Raw genomic sequence first — 14,156 nt, forward strand, 5'->3', positions numbered from 1 at the left:
GGTCGGATATTTGGTAGTGTGGATGAGCAGAGGGATTTGGTGTCCATGTACACAGATCTCTGAAAGTTGCCACCCAGGTAAATAGTGCGATGGAGAAGGCATATGGCGTACTGGCTTTTATTGGTAGAGGAATTGAGTTCCGGAGCCCTGAGGTCATGTTGCATTGTCTAAGACTCTGGTGCGGCCGCATCTGGAGTATTGTGTGCAGTTTTGGTCACCATACTATAGGAAGGATGTGGAGGCACTGGAACGGGTGCAGAGGAGGTTTACCAGGATGTTGCCTGGTATGGTAGGAAGATCGTATGAGGAAAGGCTGAGGCACTTGGGGCTGTTTTCACTGGAGAAAAGAAGGTTTAGGGGTGACTTGATAGAGGTGTACAAGATGATTAGGGATTTAGATAGGGTTGACCATGAGAACCTTTTTCCACGTATGGAGTCAGCTATTACGAGGGGGCATAGCTTTAAATTGAGGGGTGGTAGGTATCGGACAGATGTTAGGGGTAGATTCTTTACTCAGCGAGTCGGGAGTTCATGGAATTCCCTGCCAGTAGCAGTAGTAGACTCTCCCTCTTTATGGGCATTTAAACGGGCATTGGATAGGCATATGGAGGATAGTGGGCTAGTGTAGGTTAGGTGGGCTTGGATCGGCGCAACATCGAGGGCCAAAGGGCCTGTACTGCGCTGTATTTTTCTATGTTTCTATGTTTTCTATAATCATGGCTGACAATTTTAGCGCAGTGTTGAGAGTATACTGCAGGATCAGATATTCCATCAATCAGGTGAGGCATTAACCTGAGGCCTGTTCAATTCCTCAGGTTGAAATCCACCAAGCCAAAACTAGAAGACAATGATCCTTCACAAGTTAATCCTGGAAACATATCCAATTACACAGTAACAACTCAGCATCATCTATCTGCAGAAGACAATTAAATAGAGAATTCTGGGTATTGCAGCTTTCAGCTCAATGAATCTAAAGTCATTCATGCACCTACAAGATTACACAGTTGCACAGAACAATTCTATGTTGTGGTAGAAAAGTAGAACAGACATTGTCTAAATATTGATGTCACACAAAACCTCTGTAAAAGTAATCTCCAATTAGAGCACTGTGTCTAAATCTGAGCACCGTACTGCAGGATGAATGCAAAGACCTCAGAGAGGGTGAGAAGAGGAGATTTCCTGGAATAGCAGTTGTGTGGACAAAAACATAAGTTGAGGTTGTTCTCCTGAGTGTGTGAAAGGAAAGGTGAAAGTTGAAATTGACAAAAGGTTTCAATAGAGTAACAAACGAGAAACTTTTTACATTGGCAGGAGGATTGGTGACCAGAAAAATACATACACAATAGAATAACTAAAAGAACCAGAGGGAAAACAAGAAGAAAACGTTTTCTTTAACACTGCCAATGTTAAGACCTGGAATACATTGCCTGAAAGAGTTACAGGAGCAGAATTATATCATAAGTTAATTATATAAATACTTGAAAGGGAAAAGAATTGCTAAGCTATTACAGAGAAATGGCACCAAGCATATGACCTTTTCATGATGGGCTGAATGGCCTGTTTCTATGCTAAATGATTCTACAATTCGAAATCTACCCATCCCTACTAAGTTGAGGAATCTGATTTGAGGAAATTAACATGCCACAAAGCAAGAATGAATCATGTCAGCTCCCCAAATCATTGCATGCTTACTCAACAACTCAACTCCAACTTCAGAATCCTTACAGTCAACGCAAATGCTCCACCTCCTTGAGTTATCCTTTGGCTGTTCTCAGTGAGACTACCAGTTACACACACTCTTTACAGGTCCCTCACATTTGCAAGCTAACTGAAACTGTACCAAACTACTTAACAAAGGATTCGTTTTGGGAGAGATCAGAAAATTCCAGTCGTCACTTCAGGCTGAGTTCGAACTCCAGAGAAAAAATACTTCCAATGGCACAAACACAGTCCCAGAATACAAATCTGCTTATAAAACACATTGGGGATTAAGTTGCTATTAATTGTCATGTGAATTGCTGTAGTAAACATGATTGTTCTTCAGTAGAAGGGAACAGCTGAGTGGCCTGGTCAGCTGTAGCATAGGGATAATCAGGCACCAAAATCTTCCAGCTAAACATCTGACCAAAAATGAGTGATTAAAAAGGTAAATGATTTTTTTTCCAACCTCTCATAGCAGCTATTTTATGGAACTATGCAATAGGCCTGCTGTTGGTGGAACAATGCAATGGCAATTTCCATTATGCAAGTATTTCTGGCAGAACCGGTAACACAGAGCGAGATGAAACAATAAAAAGAAAATAATCAACAATACAGTTTAGGGACAGATGCATACTAACTGGATTGTGGCATTGCGAGAGGCAGTGGGGGATGGATACATTCAACCACAAAGAAAATCTCATCAGAAACTCGACAGTTGTGTCCAATTCAGTGGACGATGAACCATCATTTTGCAGACCATTACTACTGCATTTTATTGTACTGTTCTACCACTGACCCAATGCTCCAGCAGAGTCAACAACTCACAGAAGTTGATAAATTTCTTTTTTACAATTATATTTAATTCACACCCAACCTGAAGAATAAAGGCTATACTCTTGAAATAGTGTCAAACCAAGTAGCAGATACATATCTTACTTTCCATGAATCAATGTTTGACATTGTGAAAGGACCATAAGAGACAAAAATGCACAGCAATCACCACTGCTTTAGTAAGCTTTCAGTACGGGCATGAGAGAGTCCACACCACCAAGCAGCACCTGAAGTTCATCAATCTGCAACTACATAGGAGCCCCCATAACCAACTTTCAACTGATTCATGCAAAGCTCTAAGGCTTTTCCACAGTAAGTAAGGTTCAACATATCTTGTTACTATTTAGCCCCATTTACAGAAGCTGAAAGTCCAGTCACTTGGTCTGTTGGTCAAAAGGAAGTTGCAACCTTCAAAGGCTGACAAAGAATCTGTTAAAGATCAGACTGTGGTTTCCATTCTGGCTGAGGGAATTCCCTTCTCCTTCTAAAAACCACAGAAATTTGGCAGATAACCCAAAATATATCCAATGGTGATAATGGATAACCACAGGGAATATCCTAAAGGTGGTTCAAGTCAGCTCAACAGCCAGCCATTCTACCTTCCAGCTTCTGCTTCAAACAGTGAGGTAGTTATTGAGTGATCAGGCCAATAACAATTACTAATTAAACCTTGGCTCCTCCCTAGACTTACAGCATGCAGAAGATCCTATCTTGGTAGGGATATATTTCTATTAAAAAATTACTCTCAGTATACTACACTGCATTACCAGTCAGTGATCATATGCTTCATCTCAATGGCACTCAGAATAATTCAAGAGCAGCGGCAACTGAAGAACCCAGCCAATTTCCAACAGTTATATTAAGGATATTCTTGTGTGACTGGTTTATTGTCTGTAGAAAATCACGCCATGCTTTCAGCTAATTCCACTACAGTTGATAACTTCTACAAGGTATTCTCCTGCATGCTCAGTCTAATGTATAAAGTTTCAGAGAAGTTACATGTGAGCTATCTGCTTTCAACAGAGGTGTGTGGTGTCATTATCCTGATAAAGAATGGAATGCTGCCTTGGAAGGATTTTCAAGGTCACTTTGCTTTCTTTGCAGGAGGTTACCAGTGACAGCAGTTACACACTGCACAAAGGAACTTTACTGCGAAATCCACTTGAGTGCCTGTACCCACCATGAAATGAACTAATCTCATTCGCATTGGGCTTCACGTTCAGTCAAAGGGGACCTCAATTCCTTCTTTATCTGAGTTGGACAAGCTAGGACAGACTTGCAACGTGTTAGATCAACACTGATCAGTCTTTGAGAAGACATTTGATGATTTTGATGTTGATATTTATAACAAAGAAAGCAGGTTTTTATTGAAAATCTGAAAGCAGCTTTTTGCTTTTTAAATTATAACCCCCATTCAGCAAGCTTCTTGTAGTCAGAGAACTGTTGGTCAAAGTTCAAGGAGCCTACTGCTGAGTCAGATTCCTGTTATATCGACTCAGTTAAATTAAACCCTTTCACCGGAACTTGATATTCTTTGGATGGTAAGTGGATTTGAATATATTAATCCAGGTTTGGGTATTTCACTTCCTGCATTTAGTAAACAACATGAATTTAAATAGAATCATAACTTAATATTAATGGTCCGGTGAAGGGGTCTGGACATCTGAATCAGACGTTGGTTTTGGAAATGACACCACACTGAAGCGACTCTCTGTTTTGAATTAAGTAAGTGCGTCTTTGGGTTAACTAACTGGAATACCCACATAGGAAATAATAACGTACATTAAAAATGGCCATGAAAGACCAAGGTACAGGAGTGTCTTGGTGAACTATACCTTTCGCAGTTCCTGCCTTCATAACCGCTGGGGCAACGATCACAAGTTGCCTGTCCATCTGAATCCAGGAAACAAGTCAAGGAGAACCTGAGTGAACAATTAAACCATTGAAAGTAGATATGAGCCAACCCCTAAACCTTTCAAGATTCTCGAACATAATTTCTACAGTGGCCTCTTAAGTGTGGTAATGCAAGTGACAAATCGTAGAATCATACAGCACGGAAACAGAGTTTTCAGCCCAACCCGTCCATGCTGACCAGGTTTCTTAAACTAAAGTAGCCCCACTTACCTGCATTGAGCCCATATCCCTCTAAACCTTTCCAATCCATTTACCTGTCCAATTGTCTTTTAAATGTTGTAATTGCACCCGCCTCTACCACTTACTCTGGCAGCTCGTTCCATACACACACTACCCTCTGTATGCAAAAGTTGTCCCTCAGATTCCTTTCAAATCTTTCCCCTCTCACCTTAAATCTATCTCTCTAGTTTTGGGCTCCCTATCCATAATTGTAAAACTATAAAATTTAAACATCTCACTTTTGGTCTGCTGTTCTTTTACTAAGGTTTGTCACAACTCATTCAACTTACTTAACATTTGTCACAAACAGCAAGAAAAGGTTCCAGCTTTCTGTAGAATTCTGACTAGAATTTTTGATAATTGGTTGATCATGAGTTGACGATAACCTGTAATTCATTTTATGAGTGAGCACACTGCAGCTCCATGACGGAGGTTGGAATAATTTTTGTTTGCAATGAAAGCAGCGTACTGGCCTTATTCACAGGTGGACTCAACACAACTACTAAAACTGCTGCTACTAATAAAATTGCACAATGTCACCACCATACACACCTGTGAGAATTTTATTTAAAGGCAAGATGGAAAAATTAAATCATCACATTGTAAAACACTGCCTGATTCACAGAATCATAGAATCCCTACAGTGTGTAAACAAGTCATTTGGTCCAACAAGTCCATACCAACACTCTGAAGAATAACCCTCCCAGACACATTCACCTATCCTATTACTCTACATTTACCCTCGACTCATGCACCTAACCTGAATACTATGGGCAATTTAGCACGGCTAATTCACCTAAACTGCATATCTTTGGACTGTGGGAGGAAACTGGAGCATCCGGGGGAAACTCATGCAGACACAGGGAAAATGTGCAAACGCCACAGTTGCCCGCGGCTGGAATCGAGCGCGGGTCCCTGGTGTTGCGAGGCAGCAGTGCTAACCACTGAGTCACCGTGCCCTATTTTGTTTGAGAAAGTAAAATTCCTGTAAAATATTCCATTCTGGCAACATTCATTCCTACTCAGAATACATGGCAGAGCTTTTTCTACAATAAGAGATGTCACCTCCACCATCAAAAGCACATCATAGCAATAGAACATTCTGTTCAACTGGTCAATGCCAGTGTATGTTCTTCATTTGAGATTCCTCCCATCAGCCTTCGTCAAATACTATCAGTATCTCCTTCTATTCCTTTCACCCTCATGTGTTTACCTGGCATCCCTTTCATAATCTATACTCATTGCCAGAACTATTCCTTGTAAGAGTCGTGAAGTCTTCATTCTAAAATCACATACATTTGTCCTAAACTCTTGACAGGATTTCTAACTCTTAGACTTGGTTTCAACACCTCAACGTGTGGAAAAGTCTTTGCTATTCCTACCACATCAAATCCTTTCATTTTCTTAAAGATTTTCATCAGGCCACTTCCCTATGCACTGCTTTTCAAGATAAAGCCTATAATTTTTCTTTCTCTCCCTGTCATTTCTTTTTAAAAGTCAAGTTCTAAACTGACAAGTCAATGCAGTCTCTGCAACCCAATCAAGAGACTCATGTGGAACACTGTTATTTCATTGTGTGTCAAAGAAAGCAGAATGCTTGGAACTAACAATCATCTTCAACATAATGCACGGTTGCACAGTGGTTAGCACTGCTGCCTCACAGCACCAGAGACCTGGGTTCAATTCCCACCTCGGGCAACTGTCTATGTGGAGTTTGCACATTCTCCCCGTGTCTGCGTGGGTTTGCTCCGGTTTCTTGCCACAGTCCAAAAGTGTGCAGGTTAGGTGAATTGGCCATGATAAATTACCCGTAGTGTTAGGTGAAAGGGTAAATGTAGGGAAATGGGTCTGGGTGGGTTTCTCTTCGGAGGGTCGGTGTGGACTTGTTGGGCCGAAGGACCTGTTTCCACACTGTAAGTAACCTAATCTAGATAATTGAGGAGCTTGGCTTGATGGAACAAAACGGTTACCAGCAATAGCAGAATAACAAGCAATGATATCAGAACAGGTCAGTAGTTAGACTGAGGGCAAAGGTATGTCCCACATTCATACAAACATTCCCAGATTCTAATTCTAAGTAATTCCAACAGCTTTTTAAGCGGTTCGCCCAAATTGCATAGTTAATCATTAACAATTGTTTAACGAAGTTGAATATCAAATTATTGCAGCATTTATTCTTTCAAATTGCTTCATTTACATTAATCAACAGTGGACTTCTAACAGAATCTCTTAAAGGGAAAGACAAATTAAAGAAAGTATTTTTTTTATTCATGACATTCTTCTTACAATGCAAATTGTAGCAAAGTAAGTTTCAGTTTTTCAAAAAAAGGAAACTCACTGATTTGAGGGAGTGGACCCTGGACAAGGGCAAGGCTTACAGTCATTTGGAGTTCCACCTCTGGCATCGCCATAGAAACCAGACTCACATTGTTCACATCGGAGGCCCCTGGTGTTGTGAAGGCAATTCTGTAGGTCACATAAGAAAAAGAAAGATCAAATTTCAGGTGCCAACATCTGGGGTAAGAGCACATAATGCAAAAGAAAATAAAAATCTGTGCTAATTCAGACACTGCATCCAACATGGAACAACATGGACTCCCACACAAAAGATGATTTGCAAATACAATAAATAGTTCTGTGTTGAACAAGAGTGTAAGACAAGGGAGGATGTTTCAAAATGGCAACTGGGTGTTGAAACAGGACACCAACTTTCACTACTGCTTTAACATAATGCTGACCAATAGCAGATTCAATATAATAATACAGAGAAATGCTATATGAGGGCAGATAGAAAGTGAAAATCTAATGTGGCTAAATCAATATCGATCATATTAGTACTTATCCAATTCTTAAAACTGATACATTGATACTGATCTTCAAAGAACTGCAGCCTTGATAAAGGTCAGAAAATGTAAGAAAGTAGCTTCTTAATTCACGCCAGTCACCTGTTGTATAGTACTATTTTATATTATCAGATACTGCAGCAATTAGCGCTTTATTTAAAATAATTAGTTCTACTGCCTAAAGTTGTCTTCCTCCTTCCTAAATCAAAAACATCACCTATACAGAACATCCTATGTGACCCCAGTATCCCCATCACATCTGAGGAACTATCAGACAGCAAGCTTCTAAACACACTGATTAATGTACTTAAGGCCTACCAACCCTGTTTGGAGATAACTTCCCCAATAAAAAAAAGGAGAGATACCTTCAGCAGAAAGTATGCACTATAAATATTATTCCCATTTCATCAATTATAAAACCACTTTAATGATTTAAACTATTTTTAAACATTGTGTCTTCTTTTAAATAATGACTTCAATGACACTAATGTCAGGGCCATTTAAAATCAGAAAAATAGATGATAATCTTCTGTAACATTCCCAACTCAAGACTGCATTCCATCCAAAGCAAGTTTCATCAAGGATAGCAAGTCAAATCAGAGCTCGTCATTGTCTGCAATATGGTGGGGAGCTTCTTTGGTATTGAGCAACTTGCAAGCTCCTTATTGCCTCAGTTAGATATTATGAATCAACCTTGCAAACTCATAAATTGCTATGTGCCTTCAGGCGGCTATGGCAAAGTAACCAAATCAGCTGACCAGCAATATATTGGCTTTGCACGGTTGAATATAATTGCTGACAGTAGACTGGCAGTCTGAATTAGATCTCTCAAACTTTTTTATTAGTACCATTTATTTCAACTCCCAATTAAATCAAAATGAGCTTAAAGTTTCTTGAGCCTGACAACAAATGGATTTGTGATAGTTCAAATGTTACAAAATGTGGCCAAGTTTCAAATCACTGTACAGGAAGATCAAGACCCTTAATTCGCACCATTGTCCTGTCGATAATATACTTTAGACATGGAAGCAATGTGGCACTTCATTAAAAATCATTAGTTTCAGTGCTTGGGCGTAGGTCTTTCTAAAACAAATGCATCACCAATACAGAACACTCTATGTGACCCAGAGAGCTCAAAGCTCCCAACGAACACCATCTCTGGGCATTGCTGCCATCGTGGGTATCATGAAAAGGGCATGTGCACTTCATAGGATGGGCAATAAAGTATAGCGATCTAGTGAAATAGGGGATTTTCTTTTATGTGTGCGTGCTGCTAGCTGGACCAACATTTATTTCCTACTCCTTACTGACCTTGGCTGAGATGAAAAACAGGCAGGATGGAGAACAGGATGTTGATGATAAGAAAGAGATAAAAGGAACAGGATGGCAAGACAATGACATAGGAAGAGAAGATTGACATTTGAAGATATCCTCCTTATTACAAGATACTAAATAAATATTTTGAGGGTCTCTGCTAGTATGAAATGAATGAATTATGTCTTGGCTACAATATTACGCTTAGGTCCCCAACAAACCTGCTGAAGTTGAACAGTCAGACTCTTGTCCTTCTCAAACTAGTTACCAATGAAACTGTTCAGACAAATCTAAAAAGCACAATTACTGTAACAAGAGTTAGACTGACGATGCCAGTGAGAGACTTTCATTTGAACATTTTGACTCAATTCGATAGCTGATTTTTAATAAAAATTTGAAACAAGAACCAAATACATTATAAGAGCTGATTGTAGAAAATAAATTTGTAACCAAGGTGTGCATTTGCAAGGATAGCTCAAAATCGAACTGTCAACATAGGAGAGAATTTCTATAATGAAAATTTTGCACATAAACCCAGTGTTTCATTTTATCACTTGCTCTCAGGATGAGGGTAGACAAGCAGAAGGCTGGAAGAACACAGCAAGCCAGGCAGTGTCAGGAGGTGGAGAAGTTAACGTTTTGGGTGTAACCCTTCTTCAAGACTTTGGGATGAGGGTGTCATTGGCAAGTCAAAAATTATTGTCCATCTGTAGTTACTTTATGAAGTGGTGCTAGGCTCTATCTCTGGATCACTCCAGTCAGGGCAATGATTGTATGGTTCCACAATGCTGTTGGGTTGGGAATCCCATGATTCTAACTCAGAAACCATGAAGGAACATGATTTCTGCTGTGGGTCTTTGTGATGGGAGAGGTTGATTGCTGCATTTGAATCTTGAGAATTGTATGACAAGTCTCACTTGCTGAATACAGAGTTCAAGTACTAGATGCATCAATTGAATGAACCACCCTGCCTGAACTGGTGCTGAGCTTTGAGAGTGTGGTGGTAGCTGTACCTGTCCAGGTGAACAGTGAATATTTGAACACTTTGTAAAGATGGTGGGGAGAGACAGTGGGCTCAGGGGAACCAAATATCAAACAGAACCCAGTCTCAGACCTGTTTTTACAACCAAAGTATTAATAAAACTAACCCAATTCAATGACTGGTGACCCAGGATGTTGATAATGGGGATGGGGTGGGGATGGGGTAGGGGTGGGGTGGAGAGAGACAAGGATAGTGATACGGCTGGATTTTCCCTTGCTCAAAATTTCCACTGCCCGCATTTTTATGGTAGGAACATAACCTACCAGTCATCAAGGGTATTGGTTATACTATTCAGCTATTAATCCAGACAATGAGTTCATGTTGTATTAGAGAGTAATTCGCCGGTGGTGGCATTGCCATACATATGATGCCCTTATCGTTCTGGATGGTACAGAGTCCAGGGTTTCAAAGACGTTGCCCAAGGAAGTTTGGTGAGTTGCTGCAGTGCACATTGGAGATGATATACACAGCTGACAGTGGAGTGAGTGAATTATTAATTTGGTGGATGGATACTCAATCAATAAGGCTGCTGTGTCTTGGATTGTACCCATTTTTATTTGAGTGTGCTTAAAACTGCACTTATCCAGACAAATGGAGTGTATGCCATCACACTCTTGACTTGTGTTGGAGATGCTGGAGAGACAGGAAGGGAGTACATTTCACATCTTATTTTACTGGAGGAACTTCAGAGAAGGTTCAATTCCCCAGTGTAGGGGAATCACATTATGAGCAAAGGCTAAACAGGTTGGGCTCTATTCACTGGAGTTAAGAAGAATACAAGGTGCTCCCGTTGAAACATATCGGATTCTTTAAGGGGTTTGACAGGGTCAAAGCTGAGAGGATGTTTCCCCTCATGGAGGAGTCTGGGACCAGAGAACATGGTCTCAGAATAAAGCTGCATCAGTTTTATGACTCAGATCACAAGAAATTTCTTCTGAGGGTTGAGTGTCTTTGGAACTCCTTGCGACTGATCTATGGGGCACAGTCCTTATGTATATTAAAGACTGCGATAAAAGATTTGTGATTAGTAGGGGAACTAAGGATTATGGGGAAGGCTCAAGAAAGCGAATGTGACAAATGTCGGATTAACCACGATCCCACTGAATGGAGCAACAAACCCAAGGGACTGAACAGCCTCCTCCTGGTCTTGTTTCTTACAGCCTTGTGGTCGAATCTCCAGTCTCTGATCTACATCTGAGGGTCTAATCCCCAGTCTCGAATCTACATCTGTGAGTCTAATCCCCAGTCTCGAATCTACATCTGTGGGTCTAATCCCAAGTCTCTAGTCTATATCTGTGCATCTAGTCCCCAGTCTCTAGTCTATATCTGTGCGTCTAATCCCCAGTCTCTAATCTATACTTGTGGTGTAACTCTAATCTATATTTGGAGCATAGTATGTACATGGCTTTTGCCAGAAACGTCGATTTTCCTGCTCCTTGGATGCTGCCTGACCTGCACCACTCTAATCTAGACCATGGCTAGTTCAGTTCAGTTTCTGGTCAACGGTAATGCCCAGAATGTGGATGGTGGGGATTTGACAATTACCTGCCCTGTGAAGTGGTCTAGCAAGCACCTCAACTATACCAAACTATTCTGTTATCTTCTTGAGGCAAATCATAACCCTATGCCTTGTCAGTGACTCCTTCACCCCTAGAATAAATTGGCAAAGTTTGGGTGTGCCCAGGTCCTGCTGTCAGCTGATATCTACTGTTGCCATTCTGAGGGGAGCAGTGGATTTGGATGAACATTGTGGATCTGTTAAAAGTGAATGACATTTACTGAGTTTACAACACGGCTTGCTAACTGCTCCAAAGTATGGAACAAAATTTGTTAATTGCAGGCATGGGTGCAATATTGTGATTTCTCATTTTTCCTCACAATAACAGATCTCCTACATATTTACCACACTGGGATGTGTTGCTAAACAGCCAAGTTTTTTTTTCCCCACGCTAAAATCATACACAAACTATACCATGAAAATGATATGAATTCGTAGGAACATGAAGAGATGGAGGAATTAAAAACAGAGTCATGCATCAAGTACAAAAACATAATAGTTGTAGAAATGCTAGCCAGGAAAACAAACATTTCTCCAAATTGGAAAAGGCTACATGTCAGATCAATCAGATGTATTGAAGAAACATCCGTACCAAGCATTGCCCAGTGTCTGCATCACATTCAGAGTGTCCATTGCAGTCACAGCGCTCACACATTCCCAGGTACAACCCACTCGTTGTGCGTGTGTAGCCAAAAGCACATTCCTGTATAGAAGAGATTCCACAAAACATTATGCAAAAAATAAACAATGTGAAATTTTATTTGTTTGAAACATTAAGTAAAATGATTTCAACTACTATTCCATACTCATTGGAAAAATTCAAATGACATCAACTAAATTGAGGACTCTGGCTAAGAAGTAGTTATTTATAACTACTGCCCGATCACACGTCAATACGTTTGGAATTTTGAACTTCTGGTTTTAACTTAACATGGGCATTTTTCTAATTTGAATATGGAGCATTTTGGGGTATCCAGATGTCATGAAAGTGGCCAAATAAATGAAAGCTTTCCTTTCGTTTTACCTGACAGGACGATCCCTTGTATCCTTCTGGGCAAATACATTCCTCCACTTCAACTGCCTGTTCCTGTCCAGTGGGATGTGGGACAGCTACATCCATATGGATTTGGGATATTCTGCAAATGGACACTTGCATTAATCTCCAAACACAGTCTGACAACACAAATGGCACCATTTCTTGGACCTGGGTCACGTAACATGCACACAGGATTTCTATCTAAATGTGTTCCCAATTGTTTTCTAGCATCTACGGCATTTAGTGACCTGAATACCATGAGGCAGCATAAATTGTATTTAGCTAAACTGTTTCTCAGAAAAAAAACTTACTTTATTTTGCATGCAATTCACTTTTCACATTAAAGTATCATGTGAACAGAACTTGTTCCCATGAGAGTATGGTGAAGTACTGGAGCACGCCAGTCTTTGTAGCCCAACATGAGGTCTATTCACTTGGGCCTGAAATCTGGGAGTGGAATAAGTCCAAAAAGGAGATCAGAACATAAAAAATTAATCAAATGCAAGAAAAATTCTTACTGCCGCCTTGTGCTCAAGAATTATTTTTAGGAAAAAAGAACATTCATGGTCCTTCATAACAATTTCCAAAGTTTTGAGTGTCAACTGTATAATTTACAGAGCATTTTATACAAACTAGAAGTTTCCTTAATTCATTTCAGCTACATTTTGAGGAGGTCCAATACTTCTAACCAATCCTAGTTAGCTTGCTTGTAGCCTTGTCAACCGCAGACTCAACTCTTGAGTTCAGTACTGGTGTAGCTGTTACTTTGAGGTCTGCGATACCAAGCCAACTGCTAAGTATGAAGTCAAATCTGCAGCAATGGCAGCAGATAATGTACCAAAGATACTGAAGGGTTATGCACATGCAACTGTGAGTTTGAGTTAAAATACTCATAGAGAGATGTGTCAACACTTAACCTGCTTTCAGTCATCCCTTCAGTATAACTTGCTCGGATCATGACAACATCAATATTGGCTAAAGCCATCAGGAGATGCTCCCTGGTAGCAGGCTGGCCATCAGCCCGTCGCCATGCAGTCTGAAAAAAAAATAAAGTCACTTGTGAATAATTGGAAAGGAATTTAAAAAAAACTCTTCCTTAATTCACAAATTCAACAAAATAATTGCAGGTATTAAAGGTGGCAGGAAATCAGAATGGGTGTCTTCTTCAGCAGCATCATTACTCCTCTGAGCCTCTGCACACATCCCTTAATATTTCTTACAGCTGATGTAGTCCTAACAAAGGCTGACAATTCATTCTGTGGTGGAAAGACTAGTATTTTAAATTCAACAGCGAGAAGTCACATTGGAAGCATAAGAACACAGAGGAACAGCATTTTCTTTCCCAATCGATTACCAAGAGTTTACGTTGTTGTGGTTCTGTTCGCCGAGCTGGAAGTTTTTGTTGCAAACGTTTCGTCCCCTGTCTAGGTGACAACCTCAGTGCTTGGGAGCCTCCTGTGAAGCGCTTCTGTGGTGTTTCCTCTGGCATTTATAGTGGCCTGTCCCTGCCGCTTCCGGTTGTCAGTTTCAGCTGTCCGCTGTAGTGGCCGGTATATTGGGTCCAGGTCGATGTGTTTGTTGATGGAGATTGTGGATGGCACTCTATAAATGCCGGAGGAAACACCACAGAAGCCCTTCACAGGAGGCTCCCAAGCACTGAAGATGTCACCTAGACAGGGGACGAAAAGTTTGCAACAA

At 40.5% G+C, this 14,156-nt stretch overlaps 1 protein-coding gene across 1 annotated transcript in view; it reads right to left on the reverse strand.

Moving 5' to 3' along the window:
• hspg2 (heparan sulfate proteoglycan 2) overlaps positions 1 to 14,156 on the reverse strand; it is a 522,026-nt gene that overhangs the window by 249,358 nt on the left and 258,512 nt on the right. The window contains exons 26-30 of the mRNA XM_043675530.1: positions 13,376 to 13,494; positions 12,447 to 12,558; positions 12,015 to 12,125; positions 7,004 to 7,131; positions 4,368 to 4,454 (exon numbers count right to left, since the gene is read on the reverse strand). Coding sequence (XP_043531465.1) covers positions 4,368 to 4,454; positions 7,004 to 7,131; positions 12,015 to 12,125; positions 12,447 to 12,558; positions 13,376 to 13,494 — 557 coding nt within the window. The remainder of the gene's footprint in view (positions 1 to 4,367; positions 4,455 to 7,003; positions 7,132 to 12,014; positions 12,126 to 12,446; positions 12,559 to 13,375; positions 13,495 to 14,156) is intronic.

The sequence above is a fragment of the Chiloscyllium plagiosum genome, chromosome 34 (genome assembly GCF_004010195.1).
Source record: "Chiloscyllium plagiosum isolate BGI_BamShark_2017 chromosome 34, ASM401019v2, whole genome shotgun sequence".
Lineage (NCBI taxonomy): Eukaryota > Metazoa > Chordata > Chondrichthyes > Orectolobiformes > Hemiscylliidae > Chiloscyllium > Chiloscyllium plagiosum.